The sequence below is a fragment of the Phalacrocorax carbo genome, chromosome 4, assembly GCF_963921805.1.
Source record: "Phalacrocorax carbo chromosome 4, bPhaCar2.1, whole genome shotgun sequence".
NCBI lineage: Eukaryota > Metazoa > Chordata > Aves > Suliformes > Phalacrocoracidae > Phalacrocorax > Phalacrocorax carbo.
The window spans coordinates 25,662,882-25,685,670 of NC_087516.1; the positions used below are offsets into that span (position 1 = coordinate 25,662,882).

The window sequence follows — 22,789 nt, forward strand, 5'->3', positions numbered from 1 at the left end:
TGTGAACATTTCCATTCTTATTTAGTCATCTGAGCTTAGTTGTGTGAGTGCCTTTCAACAAACAAAAGAATAGCTGAATATGAACCATGTGAGTCAATATATGGTGGCTTTCTGAGCAGATTTTGAAGGGGTGAAAACCTTCCTATTTTGTTAGTTTGTAGAGATGAGATCATTTGTGTGCGTGTGTTTAATTCAAAATTTTTATCACTATGCTAGCCAATGATAAAGAAATGGACCACTGAGCTACCACGCAGAATATTACTTTCAGGAGTGTCCCTTCTCTAGGAGCTGTTTGAAACAGCACACAGATGTGCTTGTCCTTGGCTGGAAAGTCTGGGGAATGGTTTTTGTTGCACTGATTTTAAAGCATACATGCATAACTGATCAGCTCATCCTCAGGGAGACATTTCACAGCCATTCTGTTTGGCTGAAGGAGAAATGCTGTTGTGATGGCTTTCTGTTTGGGATTTGGTAGGAAGAGATGGGTGGTTTTGACCATTCATTTTAAGGGTGATGAGTAATTTTTTTTTTCTAGATACAGGTTATATCAAAGACAATAGAGTCTTCAGAGAAGCTGTATGCAACAATAATATTAAGTGATACTACAGCAGGCATTAAGATACAAAGTATAAGCACTTATGCTTCTTATGTTGAGAACTTGATTAAAAGCAATGTTGTTTACCCTTTCTCTAAAAAGAACATTTTTCAATTTGCCTAGATTTATTTAATGTTCACTTTCTTTTGTAGTGTTTTTAGTCTTCTTAGAATTACCTTGCATGCTTGACAAAGAGATACATTTTGTGGTAGACCAGCTGAAGCCGAAAGAAAAAGTGCAGAAGGTTATGACATGGTTAAAAATTAGAAGTGAGAGCAAACATGTCTTAGGTGCCTGTCTCCCCTTCCGCATGTTTACTTTAAGAACTGGTAATCATCCCATTGTATGGCCTTAGGTGGTGGTGTGTTTGTGCAGCTAAGGGTGTGTTTTCTTTGTTAAACACAGTTTAGAGATTATTTTTTAAATTATGTGGGTGCTATGTTTGATTTGATCTGCTATTTGAATCATGTCAGGTTTCAGCTGTAAGTTGTGTTTTTGCAATTTCTCAAACTTGTCTTTTCCTTTTTAGTTCTGTCCTTGTAAAGCTGTAATTAGCAAGCCACGGCCTTGGTGTATGGTACGGTGTTTTAATCAGGTTATTGAAACAAATGTTCCAGGCTCTGGCCCATATGATTCTTATTCAGAAGCAGCTTGTAAATCAGCTTGAAACTGTCATTTAGGAAAACTTGCTTGGTGTTGCTATCTCCTATATGTGTATATGTATATGTGTGCATATTTATGTAGATACATATGTATATATATATGCAATCTTTGAAAATGTGTCCCTTCATTCACCTATTCATGAAATCTAAGTAGTTCACAAAAGCTTCTCTCTCTTAAAGATTACTCCGAATTGGGAGAACTTCCACCGAGATCCCCATTGGAACCAGTGTGTGAAGATGGCCCCTTTGGGCCAGTGAAAGAAGAAAGGAAACGGACTCCCCGTGAGCTTCGCGAGTTGTGGAAGAAAGCCATTATTCAGCAGATACTGCTCCTCAGAATGGAGAAAGAAAACCAGAAGTTACAAGGTTGGTCAAGTTCTTGATTACACCCTACTGCAATGCAAGTTCAGTTTTTGGTTTGCTCTGTGGCCTTGGCAGTGGATTTGACCAAGCCTTAATGAAACATTTTAGGAACATACAGGTAAAACAGTTTAGCAGCATCTCCCTCAGCTCTCATTAGTGTAGGTTACAATTTACACCTTTTTATTTATCACTTCACCTTATTATTTCTTTGCTTGATCTTGATTGGTACTCCTAGTTTTACCATGGCTGGAGTTTCTTAGTCTGTTGTCTAGAAGCTCTGACAAGGAATTCAGCACAATCATTATCATGAACTGAATTCTTTACGTTTGCATCCATAGGTCATTGTCTAAGTATTGGTTATTGCAACATTCTATTTAGCCAGTCTTGAAGTTGAACTGCAGTTCTCAGGGAGCTAGTTGTTGCAAGCAAGGTTTGTACGAAGTAATAATGACTTAGATCAGTCAGAAGGGTAATGAGAAGGAGCTTGAGAAACTGGAGTTTGCAGTTGTTCTTAACCAAAATTTTTCTGTGGCTGAATGTGTAGCTGCAACAAATCTGTTTTGGTGACAATTTTTACACATAAAATGGAGCTAATTAAGAATACACACTTTATTCGAGCAGCTGCATGCAGAATTACAAGTGATTGCCCTTGAGAGCTGCTCCTTTGAAGATATGATGAGGACAGAAATGTTTATCTGGCTGATTTTAGGTGTTCAGGAAGGGAGTAGGCACCTGGATCCTCAAGGGGTGAGGTAGCTGGCATGAAAATGGCAATCCTTCTTTGTCTTTGTGTAAATCTGAGGAAGGATTATCTTCCAGGAAGAACTGTGTAGAGAAAGGGCCGAGCTGCTGAGATTTTTGGACATGAATATCTGTAAAAATTTTAACAGGTTTAATCAGATGCTCCAATTTTGTCTGCCCAAATGAAACAATTGCAGAACCACCACAAATTCACTAAGATCAACGTGTCTGAAGCTAGTTAGTGAATGAATGAGATGGGTGTTGGCATGACTGAAAACCCAGGCTGTGCAGTATGAACGGTGGAGTGAGGAAGTTGAAGTTGTCCTAGGTACCTGTTGCATGAAGAGCTCAGATGATGAGTCAGTACTTGAAAAAAAGAGCGACTATGCTGCAGAGAGCACAGCTCTGTAATGTAATGCCACATGTTCTGATGCTTCTGTCTCTGGGGAGTAAAAACATATTTTATGTGTGGTAATAATTCTCAGAGTACCGCTGTTCAATACTGAAAAAAAATTACAATGTATGTTGCATCTTTACTGATAATGCTTAGGTGTGATATTAGGAATTGGGTTGTATCAGTATCTAAAATACCTTCTTGATAAAGGCATACCCTTTCTTCAGTCCTTCCATATCACTCCCACACTAATATTTTTGTATGTGGAATAAGAATAAATAATAAATAAGAATAAAGCAGAAAAATCTGAAAAGACTGAAGAGTTGCCAAGCACCGGGAAACACTTGTTTGCAAAAGGTGGAACATTGAAAGAGTTCTCTGAGTTTGTTTTGTATAAGCTGAAACATAAATGCCATTTTTAGTAATATTCATACAATAACATCTGTGTTTTAAGGATTTTTTAGTGTTCTAGTACATAAATGTGTTGTATTTGACCTGAAGAAAATGTGAAGAAGTTGACAGTTTAGATCGACAGAATCACTTTCAGTGCCGATGCATGGCTCCAATAAACCCATCAGTGCTTGTAATTACATGGTTCTGTGGTTACGTACTGAATATAATCTACAGGGAAAAATCAAAAGCAAAAGGAAACCAGGAATAAAAAAAACCCTAAGGAGTCAAATTAAGCTACAGCTGTCTATATTAGGATGCGTAAAGCATGTGTCAGTACACATGTAGCCAAAGTCATGTTTTAAAATGAAGTATACTACTTTGAAGTGAAAAGTCAAAAACTAAATTAGAAAATGTCAAAATGAAATACCATGAGGTCCAGATCTTGCAAACACTTAGGTAACATCATAACTCACATGAATAACTTCACTGAATGAAATCATTCACATGTGAAAGCAACTACAGGATTAGGAGGTAAAGTGGACACTTCCCAAATACAAAGAGTTCTTTTCTTTTTCCATTTTTAAAATCTAGAATCTTGTTTTAGCCAATGGGAGTAGAGGACAAGCTAACCCTTTGTGACTCTCAGAATTTTATAATCTAAAAAACCTTTATTGCAGATGCAGGTCTCAGAACAAGATGAGCTTAGTGTGTTGGCTATTTTAGTGTCATTATGGGCCATGTAGATTTCAGGTGATTTTTAACTGTTTAGTAAATTTGTATAAACAAGTTGAACATACAAACAATGGAGAGTAAAACTAACAAAACATGACATCTTTTCCACGTAGATTGTCTCAAGACTGTAACACACAGAAGTGTGATTTTGTGAGTTCATGCTGTGAAATCATCAAAAGTAGCAGTAAGCTTATGATATATGGCAGAATGTCCTCAAAATGAGAGTATCTTGTTAGCATTACAGTAATGCATCATCATAACAATGAAGTACTGTGAGTACATCATGGCAACTTAATCAAAAATCATAGTCAGTTCATGATATACTGTTTCATAAACATGGCTCCAAATTGTGTTATTTGCAATTTGCTCGACAGGTGTTATTGAGGAGAAGTATTTCTGAATTTTTGTTTAATGCTATAGAACCTTTTCAGTCCTTCATTTCTTTTGAACCTGTGCTCTGCTCATTTTTGGAAGTATAGAGCTGCTGACTTCTGTTCTGGAACTAGGTTCATTGAGCCTCAGCCACATTACAGCCCAGTTAAAAAGTTGAAATACCTGTTTTGTTAAACTCCCCATAGACATACCACAGTCCGTGTCAGTCCTTAGTGCTCTCTTTGTAGCTTTGTCTCGGTTTCCCTACAGCATTTTCTTTCAGCGTTTCATGCCTTTTTTAGGAATAGATGTCTGCCATCTATCTCATCTACACTGCACTCTTTTTTTCCATCTGAGCTGAAAGACTGCTTCTGTTTTTCTGATTTTGTGACCTGCACAAATTCATCCACTGTCCCAAAAGGTGCTTTATTATTTAGTTTACATGAATGCTGAGAAAATCACCAATACTACAGTGCATCTGTGCTTCAGGAGCTCTGATGATCTAAAATGTCTTATTTAAGACTGAGTTATGATTTCTTCAGTGGAGACTTTGAGAGCCTCATGTACGTAGAATGTTTACAGTCCTTTTTGTATTCCAGGTTCTGAAATTTTCTATAATTGACCTTTCCATTTTATGTAGTCTAAAAAAATGGACATGTGAATGATCACCTTTAAAGTAAATTTTTACTTTGTTATTAATATTATGGAACTGTATGCATTAAAGATTAGTATATTGGTTTTGTATTTTTATTTGGTGTAGGTCTTCTGCACTAATTTTTTGAAGAGCTGGAAAATTGAAAAATCCCATTAGGAGAATCTTGGGTTTATTTCATTAGTCATCATCTCTCATGTTTCTTCAGATTTAAGAGCTGACTAGCTGTAAGGAACTTAAATTAACAGGCCAAACAGAGTTAATATTGCATATAATATCTTAAAAAAACAAACAAACAAAACCCAAAAAACCACCTTGCAATAACAAAAATTTAGACATTAAATGTTTCAGAATTAATAGGGTATAATTTTATGTGGCTTGCACAATGAAGTGTTCTAAGTTAAATTAATCCATTTTACAAGTAAGCAAGAATATGAACTGCTGTATTTGTTATATCACTTCCTAGCTTCAGAAAACAATCTGCAGAGCAGACGTCTGAAACTTGACTATGAAGAAATCACACCATGCTTAAAAGATGTAACTTTGATTTGGGAAAAAATGTTGAGTGCACCTGGGAGGTCAAAGATTAAATTTGATGTGGAAAAAATACACTCTGCTGTTGGGCAAGGTAAGAACAGTTTGTTATTTTGAGCTGTTGAAATGCATGTAAATTGTATTAGAAAAGGAGCAGGGTGACCTCTTAACCACTCCTTGTAAGCAGATTCTCACTAGAGCTGTTCCTCAGGTTGCTGAGTAAAGTAACAGTGTTCGGTATCTTCACGGTTATGCGTATGCCAGTAACAGTCCCTTTCAGCGGCAGTTACAACTGTATTACTGGTGTTACAGTACTTGGTATTCATTTTTGAACAACGTTTGTCCTTACAAGACAGTTGTACAGTACCTCGATGTATTACAGTTGTTGCAATCTGATTTTATAAATTAAAAGTTATAATTAAGGAAAAAAGCCTGGATAATGCCAAAGAAATGACCATGTAAATAACTGAAGAAACTGTCTGCACTGTTATCTTGAAATTCTGTGTTCCAGCCTGGGTAGTATGTGTGCATACAAACAGTATACATGGATATCTCTGTAGAACTGCCTTTTATTCTGAGTTCAAACACCACTTACGGTCTTCCTCACAACTGCAGGGCTAAGCAACCAGCCCCTCTCTCCACTGCATCAGAAGTAATGCTCTAAGAAATTGGGTTATTACTCAATGTTATTTGTGCCATGGTTGGACCCAAAGGTCTTACGCTGAGTGCTGTATGTAGCTGATGGTGAAGATGGCTACTCCAAGGAACTCTTTCTAGTTCTCTGCAATAAGGAAGTGTCAAGAATTCACCACTAGCAGAAGTTTAATATTTTAAATAGCACACCTACCTATATCCAATTACTCAAGCAAGTAAATTGTCCATTTAAGACAACTGGGTAAGTCTAGATTTCTAACAGTATCTAGTGCCCCAAGCACAAAGCTCTGCAGAGTAAGGAAAGCTCATTATCACAGGTTTCCTTCCATTTGTGTAGGTAAAGGGCTCTGTCCAGGCAGTATTTGTGCATGAGAAAAACATGGTTTCTTTTGATAGTCTAGTGATGCTGGCCTGTGTTAGAGTTCAAAATAAAACTTAAAAAACTGGAATGATGCAAAATAAATAAATAAGCAAGTCCCTGCTTAGTGGATTGCTAATAAGAAGCACATACAAGTAGCCAGTAGATGGGGAAGTTATCCCTAGCTCTTGATGCTATTGCTATGCTCTGCTCTCTAGAGCACAGTTGTGTCACAGTACTTAGAGTGGTGTCAAATTTCATACATATGCAGAAATGAAAAATTGAGTTTAGTAAGTTCTACTTTAGACCAAAACCATTAAAATAAATTCAGTAAGCTGGGCAAACAGGAAAGAAATGCAGGTTTCTATAAGCATGGCACTTAAATTAGGGTAACAAATATATAGTGGTGACCTGTAATGTATGCTGTAGTAGATGTTTAAATATCTAGTAAACTGAATAATTTATTATACATGTACAATGCAGCATACAGAGATAAACTTAATATTGGACTATTTCCTTAAAGGGAGTTTTAATTAACTTGTAATTTTGCAGCAGTAAATGTGCATTATTAAGCCAGTTCTACCCTATGCGGCACATTCAACTTCACTGAGGCTAATCGGATTTTAGATGTGTATCTGAAGAGGAGAACTTGGCTCATTCAGTGTCTGAAACAGCACTTTCCCTTGCTGTTTCATGTTGGAGACATGATTGGATTTAAGCTCCCTAAAGTAATTTACAGAAGCATTCCCTAAATACACTTTTGATGTGGATTCAAATATTATACATTTCTACTGGCACTTAATTTTCAAGCAATTGTCTCTGGACTATGGTGGTGTGGTAAAAATAAGTATTACAGAGATAAATTAATATCCTTTTGTGCTTATATGAGAGAAGGCAGTGAAATTGCTCTAATATGTTTTGTCACCTTTCCATGTAAGTTGTATGTTTGAGTCAATTTTGATTTCTCCTGTTGTTGTCATCCATATGTTACATATATACCAAAAGAAAAAAAGCAGTCCAAAAACTTTTAAGCTCCAAGTTACTTCAAACTGTAATATATCCAGTATATCATGGATTAGACAGAATACTTTTCCCAAAGAATAGTGTATTGATTTCTTTTGAGATTATTTAATAGTGGCAGTCTTGTACTGAATAAAGTATGAATGTAACAACCTTTCTGTTACTTTCAGTGCTTTGCATATAAATACAAATGAAGGCTACCATTACCTTTGTGAAATAGTTAGGTAGCATCATCCCTTTTTATAAAGAAAGAAATTAAAGTTTTAAAACATTTTTACATGTACCAGTCATTCAGCAAACCAATAGCAAAAATAGAGGTACAATACTTGCTTTCTGATTATCCACCTTCTGTTATAGTCTCTGGAACACATCTCATTTGTACTTGTTTATACTTTTGGTATATGTGCATCCTACCTTCCTAAAACGTACTCCTAACAACAGTGTCAGTGCTACATTACTGAAAAACGTTAATTAGTTCTATTGCAGTGTTTTATTGTGTACTTTACATGAAAAAATGGGAGATAAGCATATAAATTTTTCAGAGATGAGTATTGCAATTTTTGCTGCCTCTTCTGTACTTCTCAGACTGGATATAAGTGGTAACCTTAGACTTAGGCAGCTCACCCAGTTTCTACCGTAAATCTCTCCTGTTAAGATGCTGATGTCTTTTTTTGGTTGAGGGAGTATAAGCAGTGTAGTTTGATCTGCTTCTATGGTCTACTGGGGATAACAGATACGGATCTAGCAGATAGGGATCTGCTTGCACATCTAGCAGATATCAATCTTCAGTTCCTCAATCCCATTAGCTCAACTACAGCTGAACCCTCAGTATGAGTACAAATTACTGTTTTAATGACTTTCCGCTCTCAGGAGTACCACGTCACCACCGTGGGGAGATCTGGAAGTTTCTAGCAGAGCAATACCATCTTAAACATCAGTTTCTGAGTAAACAACAGCCAAAGGACACACCTTATAAAGAGCTCCTTAAACAACTAACCTCCCAGCAGCATGCAATACTTATTGACCTAGGTAAGTACCATAGTGCTCTGGAATTAAAGAAAGAGTTTTATGATCTCTGGAAGAGAATTAAATAAAAGAACATAACACAGAAAAAGCCTCTCACCATTTAATAGGTTGTTGGCAAGAACTGCCTTTAATTTGGTGTAGATGAGAACTATCACCTGACACCATCAGGAAAATGCAAAATCTGCTTTTCAAGCGCAGCACTCCGTTGCAATGTGTGGTAAAAGAGGTTGCTGAATGTAAGTGTAATGCATCTGCATTTCAGATATTGACAGTGAACTCCACAGGCCTGTGGAACACAAATTGTCAAGAAAGGAAGTCAATATTTAAGTGCGGACTGTTGAATCATGTGCTAATCGTTCCTGATGTCCAGTATTTGACACTTTACTTGAAATAATGCAGAAGTTTTGCTTTTTGCTTTTTTTCTTTTTTAAATGCGTAGTTGTGAGCAGTTGGTATTTTTGCTTGTATTAAAACAATTATGAAAGAAGCTCTTTTTAATAATAAAAAGGCTCTTTTTAAGGCAGGTTATTCATACTGCCTAATTTTAAGCAGTAGCTGGCTCCTGATTTAGGGACAGTGAATTGGTCTGTGGAAGCACATATACTATAGTCCACTGAGTTTGGTAGAAAGAGTTTAGGAATCAAGGCTCTTAAATTTGAAGTGACTGGTAGGTGGGCTTCAGACAGGCTTTTGGTCTTCTTGAGTAGATTTTTCCATTTTCCCCTCACATATGTTGTTCAAAGCTCAAAAGTTTTTTCCTAGAATTGGAATGAAACATGAGAAAGGAGATCTAAATGGAACGAAGTTATTGTTTTAGGGCAGGAGCAGAGACCGCTTCAAATCATTGTAAAAGAGCAGACTTCATATACATCAGAAAAATGATGACATTCTTAACCCTTCCTTTTACTCTTCCTGGTCCTCTTCCTTTATCACTTTTGGTTCCCTTGTGTGAGATTATCTTTCACTGATTGACTCCTGCCACTGCTAGACTAAGCCGAAAACGAAACTCAGGAACATTTAATAAGACCAAAAGTCAGTATGCTCTGTAAGATATAGATCAGGATTAAACACTCTTACTGTCTCTGGTTGCTGCTGCTCCCAGATGGTTTTGTTAAGGTCTGTATCAGTACCAGCGAACTCTCCAACTCAAAAGCCCCCACAAGTCAGCCTTTTGTTTCGTAGACCTCACAGAGGTACTTTTTGGCATCCCTTCTCTCTCCAGTCCTGCCCCCAAGTGAAAGTATTTGTGTGTGAATGTAAGCCATCTGATGCAAGTTTATAACACCTCACTGATACATGGCTGAATTGGAAGTTTTTACAGATGATATACAGATTAGGCTCTAGATACAGTTGTGGGTATTTTTTTAAGATATTGTTTTCTTCTCCCTTGGATATTTTAAATCAGTTTGTTAAGTCTGAGAAACCAGGAGCTGGTGTTTTCCAAGAGGACTGCAGCTCTTGTGTGTGGGATAATCCCACAATGAACTCAGTGTTCATTAAGCTCTTTCCTAATAAAGGAAAAAAAATAATAATGTCTTCCAGGGCATGATAGAACTTAAAACAGGCTTGTGTTGTGGGGTTTGTGGTTTGGGTCTGAGGAGTTGTGAGGCAATTTAAGAGTCCATAATCACTGAGTTTGATTGAATGAGTTTGCAATGAAAAACTTCATCGGGAAAGTTATGCGCTGCAAGTAACCAAATGTTACATGATAGAATGGTAAAAATTTATGGGAAAATCTGTACTTGGTTTGATATGAATAATACCTATTGTATTATTTTCACTTATGTCTTTTCTGTAAGAAGTAGTACAGAGTTGTCCCATCATACTTCTGCTATTTATAACTACTCAAAGAGTATCTGAGTGTTTTTCATTGCAAATGAAAGGCTCTACCCCCTTTCTTCCACATGGAAGAATTGACTGATGAGCTATACCCAGAGCTCTCCAGGGGGACCTATTTCTTACTAACTCAATGTGCACGCTCTCTTCAGTGGGTACTAAACTGAAGATTTGTCAAGTTTAGATTGTGGCCTGAGGTTTATATGGTAAATGAGAATATTTTCTCCTTTTTTGCAACACTTGGTAAAGTGAGTCAAAATATCAAGACAGTGCATAGAAAACAAGAATCTGGTGGAACAGGCATGTTTCTGCAGAAACTGGTTTGAGCTGAGGTGGGGAGGTGATGGTTGATGCCACCTTCACTTTCCTCTGCCTGACAGCCCTGCCAGGTTTTGACTTGGCACTGGGAAAGCAACACTCCAAGGAGCCGTAGTGCCAGCTGGGAGTAGGCAGTTGCAATGTAGGCAAATTGTTTCCTTCCAGACTCTGTCACACCAATGCTAGGAATTTCTCTGGTTGCACAGCACCAGAAGGAGTCTTATGTTTTTGAGAGACACATTGATGTGCAGCAAGCAAGTACCTATCAGTCAAGTCAGCATATCGGCTGTTGATACCCCTGGCAATGACTGCTGGGGTTCTGTTGCACTGAAGCGCCTCACTGGAAGGGGTTAGTGCTGGGTTAGTGAATTGAACACCTTCAGCAGAGGGAAGAGGAATGGGACAGTTCCTGGACAGTAAAGAGCACAGTCAGAGTTTGCTTGGCTCACACAGCAGACTGGGGGTTGCTGGCTCAGCAAACTGTTCATATTTTCTGCCTGGTTCTGCACACACATACTTTCTCATCTTAGCCATGTGCTCTGCTTGTAGAAACAAACGACTGTATGTGTTGGCAAATTGGTAACTTCATGGTGGTTTTCATGCAAAGTGTTGTTTTTGCTGGGGAGCTATTTGCTAGCCACTAATGAGGGAAGGACTGGGCCCTATTATTTCAGTAAGATGAAATTAGGAAGCTGAGGGCTTCCTAGTTTCCTAGTGATTCACATTGAAATAGAGTAGTGCTGCACAGTAACAGACAGCATAACTGGATAGGCAGCTAGAAGGAATTTGCGTGTTCTGACTTGTGTTCCTTCAGGCTATCAGAAGCATTTTCTCTTAATTCTTCAAGGATCCTTCTGAAAGCATGCACTTCTCCCTTGAGAGAAAAACCTATGTTCTTGCAACATATGGTTTTAATATTTAAAAAAGCTTTCCCAAATTGAGCTAAAGAGGTTTTGCTAACACAGTATGAGCTAAATCTGTAATAGTATTGCTCACACTTAGACAAATCGATGCATCTTTAGCTATAAATAGTGCTTCCTGAGAATGAGGACAGCAGTGTGTATCTGGATGCAGAGGTAAGGTACAGCAGCCGCTTTCCTGGCCCAGTTTGTGTCACAGTTCGATTTCATTATATGGACAAGAACAAAGCCACAATTCCCTGAGGGCTTTTTTGTGTCTTTCCTTTTGTAGCTCGACCTGCACAACCACTGCAGTCACTGGGGATTTCAGGTCCTGAACACCAAAGTAGTATCCAGTAAATGATTTCTTCTCCCAGTAATGTAGGGTAAACTGACTTCCAGATGCTATCAGTGTAAGAAACCACTGTGGTCGTCACTGAGTGTTTGCTGAACGCAGTTGAAAATTATGTTTTGTTTTATTACATTTCAAAATAAAGTAGTAGGTACTTACTTTCTCATTCTGGCGCTCTTGAGGTATCAGTTCATTTAGAGTCTCTTTTCAGCAATGCCAGGAGTTGTTTGCTCCTAAGTAAAAGCTAAAATTCTTAGTTAAGTCATCACCAGGGCTCTCAGAAAAAAAATCAGCTTGTGAGTTCAGCAGTTCTGTTCCTCCTCCATTGAGTGTTTTTAGAACTTCTTTGCATTTTTATTTTTGCTTAGCTTGTAACTTTTCTTCATGACTTGTATGAAAGGAGCCTTGCTGTGTGAGTGAGGCAGTACAGGTCCACCTTTAGATTATGCTGTAATAACTGGTCATTCAGTCAGAGGATTCCTTTGCAAAGGAACACAAGCTCCTTCTCATTTGGAAGCTAGAAATATTTCTTCTGTAACGTTCAACTCTGACAGCCTGGCCAGGGGAGAATTGATCAGGAACAAATGCCAGTGTCCCATGTGACAGGCTAGAGCAGCTACCAGATGGCAGAAGGTCTCTGTCCCGGGCTTTGTCTTCTTGAAACAGGAGCTCCGATATTATCTGGCAGTATAGCAGCATTCCAGTAGCTAAAGGGTGGGGCAGTATTTAACAAGTGCATAACTGAAAAACAAGCTCCACTTAATACTAGAACAAAAGTAGCACTCAAATTTCTTCTCTGTTGAGGTATTTCACAGGGGACATGTGATAGGGGGAGGGTTTTTTCCTAGAAATGAAAATACTCCCTTTTGGAAATGTTTTTTTAAAGAATCTGTAAAAGTGGCGCCTTTAATGTCTCTGTTTACAGATTCACAGAGTGGTAGAGTTTGGAAAGGAGCTCTTGAGATCATCTGGTCCAACCCCCCCTACTCAAAGCAGGGCCTTCTAAAGCACGTTGTCCTGGACTACGTTCTCACAGGTTTTGGATATGTCCACAGACTGCACGACCTCTCTGGGTAGCCTGTGTCAGTGGCCACCCTTACAATAATAATAAAAAAGATCTTTCTCTTATGTTAGCTGGAATTTCCTGTATTTCAGTTTGTGCCCATTGCCTCTTATCCTGTCAGTGGGCACTACTGAGAAGAGCCAGCAGTCTCTGAATGTGAGCCAGCAGTGTGCCCAGGTGGCCAAGAAGGCCAACAGCATCCTGGCTTGTGTCAGGAATAGTGTGGCCAGCAGGAGCAGGGCAGTGATTGTGCCCCTGTACTCGGCACCTCAAATACTCTGTTCAGTTTTGGGCCCCTCAGTACAAGGACATTGAGGTGCTGAAGCGTGTCCAGAGACGGGCAACAAAGCTGGTGAAGGCTCTGGAGAACAAGTCTGATGAGGAGCAGCTGAGGGAACTGGGGTTGTTCAGTACGGAGAAGAGGAGGCTGAGGGAAGACCTTATTTCTCTCTATAACTACCTGAAAGGAGGTTGTAATGAGGTGGGTGTCAGCCTCTTCTCCAAGTAACAAGCAATAGAATGAGAAGAAATGGCCTCAAGCTGTGCCAGGGGAGATTTAGACTGGATATTGGGAAAAATTACTTCACTGAAAGGGTTCTCAGGGATTTGAACAGGCTGCTCAGGGAAGTTGTTGAGTTACCATCCCTGGAGGTGTTCAAAAAACATATAGACATGGTTTAGGAGGTACGGTGGTGTTGGGTTGATGGTTGGACTTGGTGATCTTAGAGGTGTTTTCCAACCTTAATGATTCTATGAACTCTTCTTCATTCCCTCCCACTGGGTATTTCTGCACATTGATAAGATTCCCCTGAGCCTTTTCTTCTCCAGGTTGAACAGTCCCAGGTCTCTCAGCCTTTCTTCATAGGAGAGATGCACCAACTTCATGAAGTTCCTGTCAGCCCATTTCTCCAGCCTGTTGAGGCCCCTCTGGATGGCAGCACAACCCTCAGGTGTATCAGCCACACCTCCCAGTTTTGTATCATTTGCAGACTTGCTGAGGGTGCACTATGCCCCACTGCCCAGGTCATTAATGACCCTCCCTAATCAGGGATCAGCTAGAACTAAGGCTACAGGTATCCTGTCATCAAGGGCACCTGACAAGGGTTGGTTAGAGGTGGCCAGATCTACCCTTATGACAGCCTCAGCCTTACCTGCCAGTCCCCTGGTGGTCCTGGACAAAGTATCCAGATGCTCAGGAGCTCAAAGAAGCAAAGCCCCAGAAACTGCTGTGCAAAGTGCTGTGTCTGTTGGCTGCCTCTGCTAGCTGCACTCTCATATAACATGTATATAGCATATATCATAGCACATATGTAGCTATACAATTCTTGATATTTTAAGGGCTGCAGAAGGAAAAGACAAATTGAGGTTTTACTTAGTAAATATTTTGGGTCAAATTGATTGTGTAAGTTACTTAGTTGGATTGGTTTGGCTTAAGGACATGTGGGTCCTAGCTCTGTATGAAGGTTTACAGATAAGCCAGTCTGGGGTGGAATTCGTCATCTCATTCTAGAACTGAAGGACTGGAAAGGTTGTGCTCCTACAGCTCTACAATTAGTATAGTTTACCTTAGGCTGGGATTTAAAGAGATGTGGGGAATAGATCCAAAGCCCCTTGCTACCACAAGAAAGCTTTTTCCGACCACTGACTCCCACTCTCCAAGCACTTGTCACTTGTGCTGGTGCTCATGCGACCCCTCCTGGAGCTGACACAGCTGAGCGCCAGGGCGGAACAACTAACCCCATGTAAAGGGGGATTTTTCTGCCAGGTTAGTGAACTGGATCATCTCATGGAAGAGTCTGCACTTCATGCTGCAGGAAAGGAGGAAAGACCCATAAGACTGGGAGGGACCAAGGCAAGGAGGGAGGTGACAAAAGACACATTTACTGGGAAAAAAGACAAGAATAGAAAGGGAAGGGGCCCCAACCCAGAGAGCTCAGATGTTCTAAGTCTGTGCCTGGATCCTAATCGTTGTCTAAAAGCTAACACTTTCTAATCAAGGAAAGATGACTGGGTGACTCATCGAGCTGCTGAATCAAGTCTCCCACTATCATAGGCAGCCAGCTCCTGTAAGTCCTATAACAAACTGATCAAGGGCCAGTCTTAAGAGCCAGTTACTCAACTGTTCTAAACAACAGACTGTCCCCACCCCCCTGATAATTTCTAAATTAATTTTGCAGCTACTGTAACAAAAGAGTACTAGAGTATGAGTCAATTTTTATATTATTAACTTTCTTACAGTCTTCCTGTGGGTTGACTCAGAATCTACCATTCAAAAGAATCTGCCTTTTTGAAAGACTATTTAATTTGATAACATGGCAAGGGGTTTTTTGTTTAATTTTTAGTTTAAGTTGCTAACTTTAGTTGTTTTCACAGGGCGCACATTTCCAACACATCCGTACTTCTCAGCGCAGCTGGGAGCTGGGCAGCTGTCACTCTACAATATTTTGAAGGCCTATTCACTTCTGGATCAGGAAGTAGGATATTGCCAGGGCCTTAGTTTTGTAGCAGGAGTTCTACTACTTCATATGAGTGAAGAAGATGCTTTTAAAATGCTAAAGTTTCTCATGTTTGACATGGGCCTGAGAAAACAATATCGTCCTGACATGACAATTTTACAGGTAGGATTTCAATTTTTCTAACAAAAGGATGCTAATGCTAAAATATAATAATGCAATATAGACAACATTGTCAAAACCTGGGCTTGAACTCCGTTCTCAAAAATGGGGAAGGATAATCTGGGAAAAAAATACATCATCTTAAATGCAATAGTTTGAATAAAAAGACGAACGGGGAAACAGTGAAAACCATAAATAGGAAGAATTCTGTTACGTGTTGTGTGAGGTTCAAATAACCCTGCAAATGAGCCTGTCATAGGCTCACAGATGACCTATCCTGGGTCTTTTAGGTGGCTTCTGAGTATGTCTTTTCTTCACATAATTCCATCCAAACATCAATTGACAAACAACATTCACTGTTTCTAATAATAGTGTGGAGCATGAACTTTGCTGCTGTGAGTGTTAAAACATGTTTGTCTTTAGTCTCTTCATTCTTATTCCATGCAGATCCAGATGTATCAACTGTCTCGACTACTTCATGACTACCATCGAGATCTCTATAACCACCTAGAGGAACATGAGATTGGCCCCAGCCTCTATGCTGCTCCCTGGTTTCTCACCATGTTTGCCTCCCAGTTTCCCCTCGGATTTGTAGCCCGAGTGTTTGGTAATTCTTCATAAAATTTCTCTGTTCTTTTTGAAGTCTTGTATTTGGAATCCTATTATTAGGAACAGTATTATTATCCAACCTGTTTCAGATACCCAGGAGAAGTATTTTACTTACTATTGATGAACAGAAGAACAACAGAAGTCATCTTACGGAGCATGTAGTATTTACAGTAACATGGAAGGAGAGGAGGAAAGCATATGACAGTCCCAAACTGTCCTGTCTTTTCATCCTCGTTGTTACCTTTTCCCACCCTGTAACCACTTGTAGAGAGGGTATGAAACTTGATGCCATGAATGCATGGTGTCGTGACAATGGCACTTCAACATGGACAATTAGTTTCAAACTGAAAAGATATGCAACAAGGCATCATCTGAGAAATATATACATTTACACCATTATCATTGTCTCCAACAGTGTCAGTGGAAAATTATTTTGAAGGTTATGATTTTAAAACACACACAGAGATGGCCCTTGCACTTTAATCACAGATTTAGTCTGCAGAAACATAGGGCTTTTAAACTAGTGTTCCTATCCTTACAATTTCAGCCTGACTGATAATCTAATTTTCCCAAAATATTTGGAAGCATAAGGGGTTTAGGCTCTAAAGTTGCTTCTGTTACCGGTTTTTAGAATCTACAGAAGTAAAGCTCTCTTTTTTAATTAAATTCCAATGAAGGATTTTCATTGATGCTATCTTATGGATGTATATTTCATAGATAAATTGTTTGATATCTAAGAAGATGCTTTATTTCATTTTCAGTTGTTTGGTTTTTCAATTCTATTATGTAGTACTGGATCATCCATGATGAGGAGAGTGGATTGGAGCTTCCCTCCCTGATTCCTTTCTTCTAATGAAAGCTATTTTAATTTTCCTTAGTCTCACTTAAGAAATGTATTGAAGCAATTATTTATTAGGGTATTAGTATTGACAGTTTCCTGACTTAAAAAATTATAGTCTCATCTACCACAATAACAAATAATGAATATAGATTCCAAGAAGAACCAATAAGAATCCTGTATATGTACAGGACATGTACATGTCTAAGGACATGCCAAAAGTAGTGCTAGAAGAAACCACAGTGGAAAGGATGGTGTATAGCTAAGTAGAGCTACTTGCCCTGTGATTAGCATCTTAACTCCAGGGAAAATAGTTTCCCCACCCCACCCCGAACAGATCAAAGTAGGCTAATGTACATTAACAAATATCCAGCTGAGAAAAATAATCTGTAGAAATTAAATGAAGTGCTGTATGCATGTGTCATATACTGAGTTTATTATCAGTTCACCTTTCAATTATTCTTAATTATTCATGGTATTGTACATGATAAGAAGAGTTTGAATTGGACAATTGACTGAAGTGAGGGTATAAAAGTGCTTTGTGTATCCAGTATATTTGGATTTCTGCCTTAATACACAGATTAGTATTTTATCTGTCATTGGAGGATTGTAGGGCTTTAGAAAGCAAATATTTTTACATTAGAATAGAAGGCAGATGCATGATCTTCGCAGGACTGATTTTAGGTCAAGAACAGAAAAGCATGTGGTACTGAAACTGTCACCTCTTAAAAATCATGGATTTTTTTTTAGAGAGAAAGTTGAACATGACCAATACTTCCAATTTTTTAGTGTTTCAAAGTATTTAGTAATTTCCTTGAAACAGTGTTTACTGGAACTATAAATTGAAAACATTGGACATACTTTTACATCAGAAAGTAAAATCTCATCTTCACCCACGCTGAAGACTCTGAAACACAACTATAAACCTAAAAAAAGGCTAGAGCTGTCACTTTGCTAGCAGCTGTCATCAGCAGCATGGCAAGTAAGGATCTGATCGGTTCTGACCCATGTGTTCACACACTTTTGCAGAACATACGTACGTTTTCACTGCTCACTGTTAGAACCTTTGGGATGAAAGAATGTTGCCTTTTAATGTTGAAGTAACTCATCTGAGGTTACTAAGACTGTAAGGTTGCACTGCCATTTTCTACCATGTTACCACTGAACCCTTGATATTTGAAGCCCCACTTCTATTTAATAATATAATTGTTACAGACTACTTCCTTTAGATTTCCACCAAGTGAACTTTCTGCAAGCATTTTACAAGCAATATGTAAAAGAAGAAAGTTAGAAAGAGGTTAACCCGAAGACTGTTTTATGAGTCAAATAGCAAACTCTTTTTAACTTTTTAATTATCTGTCCAAACTTTCAACCCGTCTCCTGAACATGATCTAATGAAAGTACAGCATTAACAAAGATGTGTTCTTTATACCCCTATTTACTTATTAGTGGACTAGACTTGGTAGAATAGTGTTTATTTTGTTTCAAGATTGTAGATAAAACTTGATTATTTTTTGTTTTTTAATCCTGTAGGCTGCCAGTCATGCTGACATTAATTTGGGTACCTTCACTGTACTGTCGTTGGCTAGCAGCCCACTTAACGGGAAGTGTGGGGAGTGGATAACAAACAGGTCTTTGTTTAAGTACTTGCTGAAATCCCTCTCTCATTTAAAATAGCCTTATATTACCAGCTCAGCTCATACACACATTCATTAACAATTTATAGGTCACCTTGAGTTAATCTACATGTTTTTATGGGGCAGGTGCTGAATCACAAGTATGCGTTATTTTCAGCTCTGTTTTTTTTCACTTTGTGTTTTCTAGCTGTTCTTCAGCATTTCCTGTCCTAATATAGAGCTTTCCCTACCAAGCACTTTCCCATAGTTTTCAGTATCAATAGAGAATTGAGGCAGATGCCTTCTCTCTTGCCGCTTTTCAATCATTCATGCCTTTGGACTTAACACTGAATCAGAGTTTAAAAATTTTACACCACTTTTAGGACAAACGGCAGCAAAATGCAAGATTTATGGTTAGTTATTACTTGCGCTTTTCTTTCTCAGAGAGAAAGAACAGTGAAATGAGTTATGGCTTCACATTACAGGCAGAAGAGCGCAAGGGGGAATTTCATTCTTATACAAATTTGGAAAGAGGTGTTGCTTTTACTAAGAAAGGCAGTTAGACAGTGTTTTCATATGTTCTTTACTGCATCAGAGATACCTGTGGTTTTGCTAGTAGCTGTTCCCTTATTGTGTGGTGGTTCTCTCTCTCTCTCTCTCTCTCCCCCACTCTCCCCATTCTTCTTTCTTTTATTTTATCATTAAGATGTACTATTTATTTGGTGTCAGTGTGCTACTTCATAAGTGATTGTGACTTCATTCACAGCTTCAAATACAAAGAAGGGAAAGAAAAAAGAGAGAAGCCCTTCAAAAATGAAAGCATATTTAGGAAATATGGATAAAACCACAGTATCTTCTCTTCCTTTTCTACCTCAATCAGTATTGTTTCATATGTTAGATGCTTTTGCCTGTAGCGAGTCCCTCAATAAAACCAGGACGAGATTCTGAGTTACAGTAGCAGAAAAGTCAAATGCAGGGCTACGCTGTTTATGAAGATGGGTTTCTTGTCTGATGCTTTCATTGCAGTCTTCTATTTCTTTCCTCTATAAAGACATAGGCAATTTGTAAAGGAAAAGAAAAGAAAGGAAGTTGCATTGAAAGGTCACTATAAGCTGTGGTTTCAGTGTGCTTGAATGTACGCCAGGTGCTGTCATTGCAGGGCCACCTGCAGTACTAATGCTTAAGCTGTATTACTAAGGTTTCAGGGTACTTACTAATGTAGTTATTAGAATATTAACGTAAGTGGTTGAGACACATACTAAAAATAAGCACATGCACATGAAACTTGAGGCTGCTGGAAAGTGCACATTTAGCCTCATGTGCTCAATGTTGTATTAACTGAGATTTTGTACCTTTCTCTACCAGATGAGAAAAGAACAGAACTTCAGATCTTGTTGTGCCTTCAGGAGTAGATTTTGCTTGTTGTATTAGGATTTTTAAATGGCATTGGCATTAGAATTCTATTCAAATTCAGATTCCCATAAATACTCGGAAGAAAAAAAACACACAAAACTATTACATGCACAGAAAGTGGCAAACTGACAAATTTGACTACCTGGTTTATTGTGTATTTAGCTTAAATATGAATTGGAGCTTTTGGATGAAAACTCACTAAACAAATTAATAATTGATTGTGTTAGTCAAGTGTGCTATTCACAGTAGTAATCCTGATCCTACAAAACTTCTAAAGCCACGGCCACAGTAACAAAAGCATGTGTCTGGCACAATGTATCTAGCCTCCAGATTGCTCCTGTGAGATGTTGTTGTCCTTGGATGTTTTACTGTTTTAATATTCTTGTCAAAAGATGTGCATGCTTGATGTACTCTGTTTTTTTTCTTTGTTTTCACAGATATGCTCTTTCTTCAAGGATCAGAGGCTATATTTAAAGTGGCTTTAAGCCTTTTAGGAAGCCACAAGCCCTTGATTCTGCAGCATGAGAACCTAGAAACTATTGTTGATTTTATTAAAAGCACTCTCCCTAACTTGGGTTTGGTACAGATGGAAAAGACCATTAGTCAGGTATGAAATAACCTGAACATATGAGTAGTATGCAAAGGAATAGCTCTTTTTAACAAGTTCTTGACAGAAAAATCACAACAGTGTATTGTGTTACTTCAAGCTGAGAATTCTGTTATTGTAGTTCTGAAGATGTTGAAAACTTTTGGAAGCATGACTTGTATTGCACCTCTGTATTCATACATCTACATGTTGGTTATGGTCACTTTATCAAGGCTTTAATGAAAATTAGTTTACTTTTGTTTGGGTTTTTTTGTGTGTGTGTACAACACCGTTACTGGAAGCAATATTACAGTCCATATGCAGTGCATTCCACAAAAAAAAGCAGCAATGTGTGCCAAAAGCCTTCTGAGTATTCCCGTCTCCAAAGAATCTTGCTCTCCAAGTCTCATTTCAGAAGCAAAATTAGAAGAGCCTCACAAATGTTGACCTTACTTAATGAAATTAGAAGCCTCCCTACACTGGCTTTGTACAGGCTTTTATGGTGCTGGTTCAGTGTGTTACAACAGTGCCTTTGTATTTCTGCCACGAGTACGTGGGGCAGTGCAGTCTCTTGCAGTGAGCCGTGACTCTAGACAGCAAAAACTGGGAATCTTCAGTAGACTCTTTCAAAATGGCAGACAGGAAAATTATGCAATATTGCTAAGCTCACAGAAGGCTCCAGAAAATAACCATGGAATTTGAAAAAAAAAATCACAAATTATTGCAGTTAAGGTGTGGCTGTTTAGAAGCCCTAACTGTTACACTTGTGATCTAGTTTGCAGCAGGCAAATAGAAGACAGGTTTTAGCCTGTTTTTCTGAAGGCCTTTGGTCATCCAAAACAAGGGGGATGTGCTGTGCAGAACTGCAAATGCCTGCCACTCACCAAGGGCTGCAGGAGATCTGCAAAGCCTGTGGCTTGATAAAGAAAGCAGGCAGCAGCGCAGTACACTGCAGAGTGCTTGCAAGGGCCTCCCTGGCAGCAAAGGTCCCAGGGAACATGCGCTCAAATTAGGATCAGAAAAATTGCTTCTAGTGCTTACTATCAAAGGAGGGAGGGGAGAACTAGAAAGCCTGTGTGAGGGGAAGGAAAGCAAATTATTTCTGGGGGTTAAAGGGGATCATATGTTATCTGCCAGGCTGAAGACCTGGAGTGCACAGCTCTGCAGAGACTTGCAGTGCTTAAGGGACTTGCAGAAAACCATTGGCTTTGAGCAGAAGGAGGGAGAGGTACTCTGTTTAGGCCGCTCTGACTGCTCTAAATTTAAAGTGGGCAGGCAGAAGTGAGTTGAAGGGAGAGCAGTTCCCCTGCTTTGATCAGAGCCGCCTTTGAAGAGAGGGGCTGTTTGACCAGCCACGCAGTCCACACACAGCTCCTGGGCTAATGCCCATCCTCCTCGCGCCTTCTGCAGCACGGCCTTTGGTTTGCATGCCCTAACGTGCCTGCAGTTAGCTAGTTTTCAAGTCAAGCTTTTGATTTGCCTCATGTTTGCCCCATTTCAGATTTGATACTCTGGGTATGACAGCAGGGATTTCCCTTCCTTCCCAAGAGCACAGAGGCTAGAAGTGGCAGAGGTCGTGAGAGAAACTAGCATTCTGCCCTGCTGAATTGCACCATTTGTTTTATTGAATTTTCAAGTGTGTGTTCTCCAGAAATGCTCAGATCTACAGAAAATGAAACCTCTATATGTGTAACCAAACTCAGACTAAAATTGTAGTTCAGCGGTCTGTACTTAGATACTCAGTATGTGTGGTTCTGCTACTATACAATTATGAGAGAATTTTTAATAGCATATGTAACAGATGTCAGAAACATCTCATAAACTGATGTTTTCTTTAGCTATAACCGACAGTTAAAGTTTTGTAGACAAAGCAGATAAATAAAATAGGAAATAATTCTTGCTATTTCAACAGGTATTTAAAATAGAATTTGATATTTGATTCATTTCCAAAAGGAATACAGTACAAGACGTTTAAAAATAAAGAATAAACCTTGAACTTCTATTCTTGGGCTATTTTCCAGATGCATTTTTAAATCAATTTTTGTTTCTACTGTGTTCTGTGATTGGCATGCATGTCCTTTTAATTTACCACCTTCTTTGCTGCTTTCAGTGGAGATAACTAGCTGAGGGACATTGGAAACATATTTC

General features: G+C 38.8%; 1 protein-coding gene across 5 annotated transcripts in view; it reads left to right on the forward strand.

Moving 5' to 3' along the window:
* TBC1D1 (TBC1 domain family member 1) overlaps window positions 1-22,789 on the forward strand; it is a 115,819-nt gene that overhangs the window by 87,925 nt on the left and 5,105 nt on the right. For all 5 annotated transcript variants that reach the window (XM_064449279.1, XM_064449283.1, XM_064449282.1 and 2 more), the window contains 6 exons: window positions 1,438-1,623; window positions 5,371-5,532; window positions 8,341-8,499; window positions 15,338-15,582; window positions 16,027-16,186; window positions 20,493-20,662. In XM_064449279.1, the coding sequence (XP_064305349.1) occupies window positions 1,438-1,623; window positions 5,371-5,532; window positions 8,341-8,499; window positions 15,338-15,582; window positions 16,027-16,186; window positions 20,493-20,662 (1,082 nt within the window). The remainder of the gene's footprint in view (window positions 1-1,437; window positions 1,624-5,370; window positions 5,533-8,340; window positions 8,500-15,337; window positions 15,583-16,026; window positions 16,187-20,492; window positions 20,663-22,789) is intronic.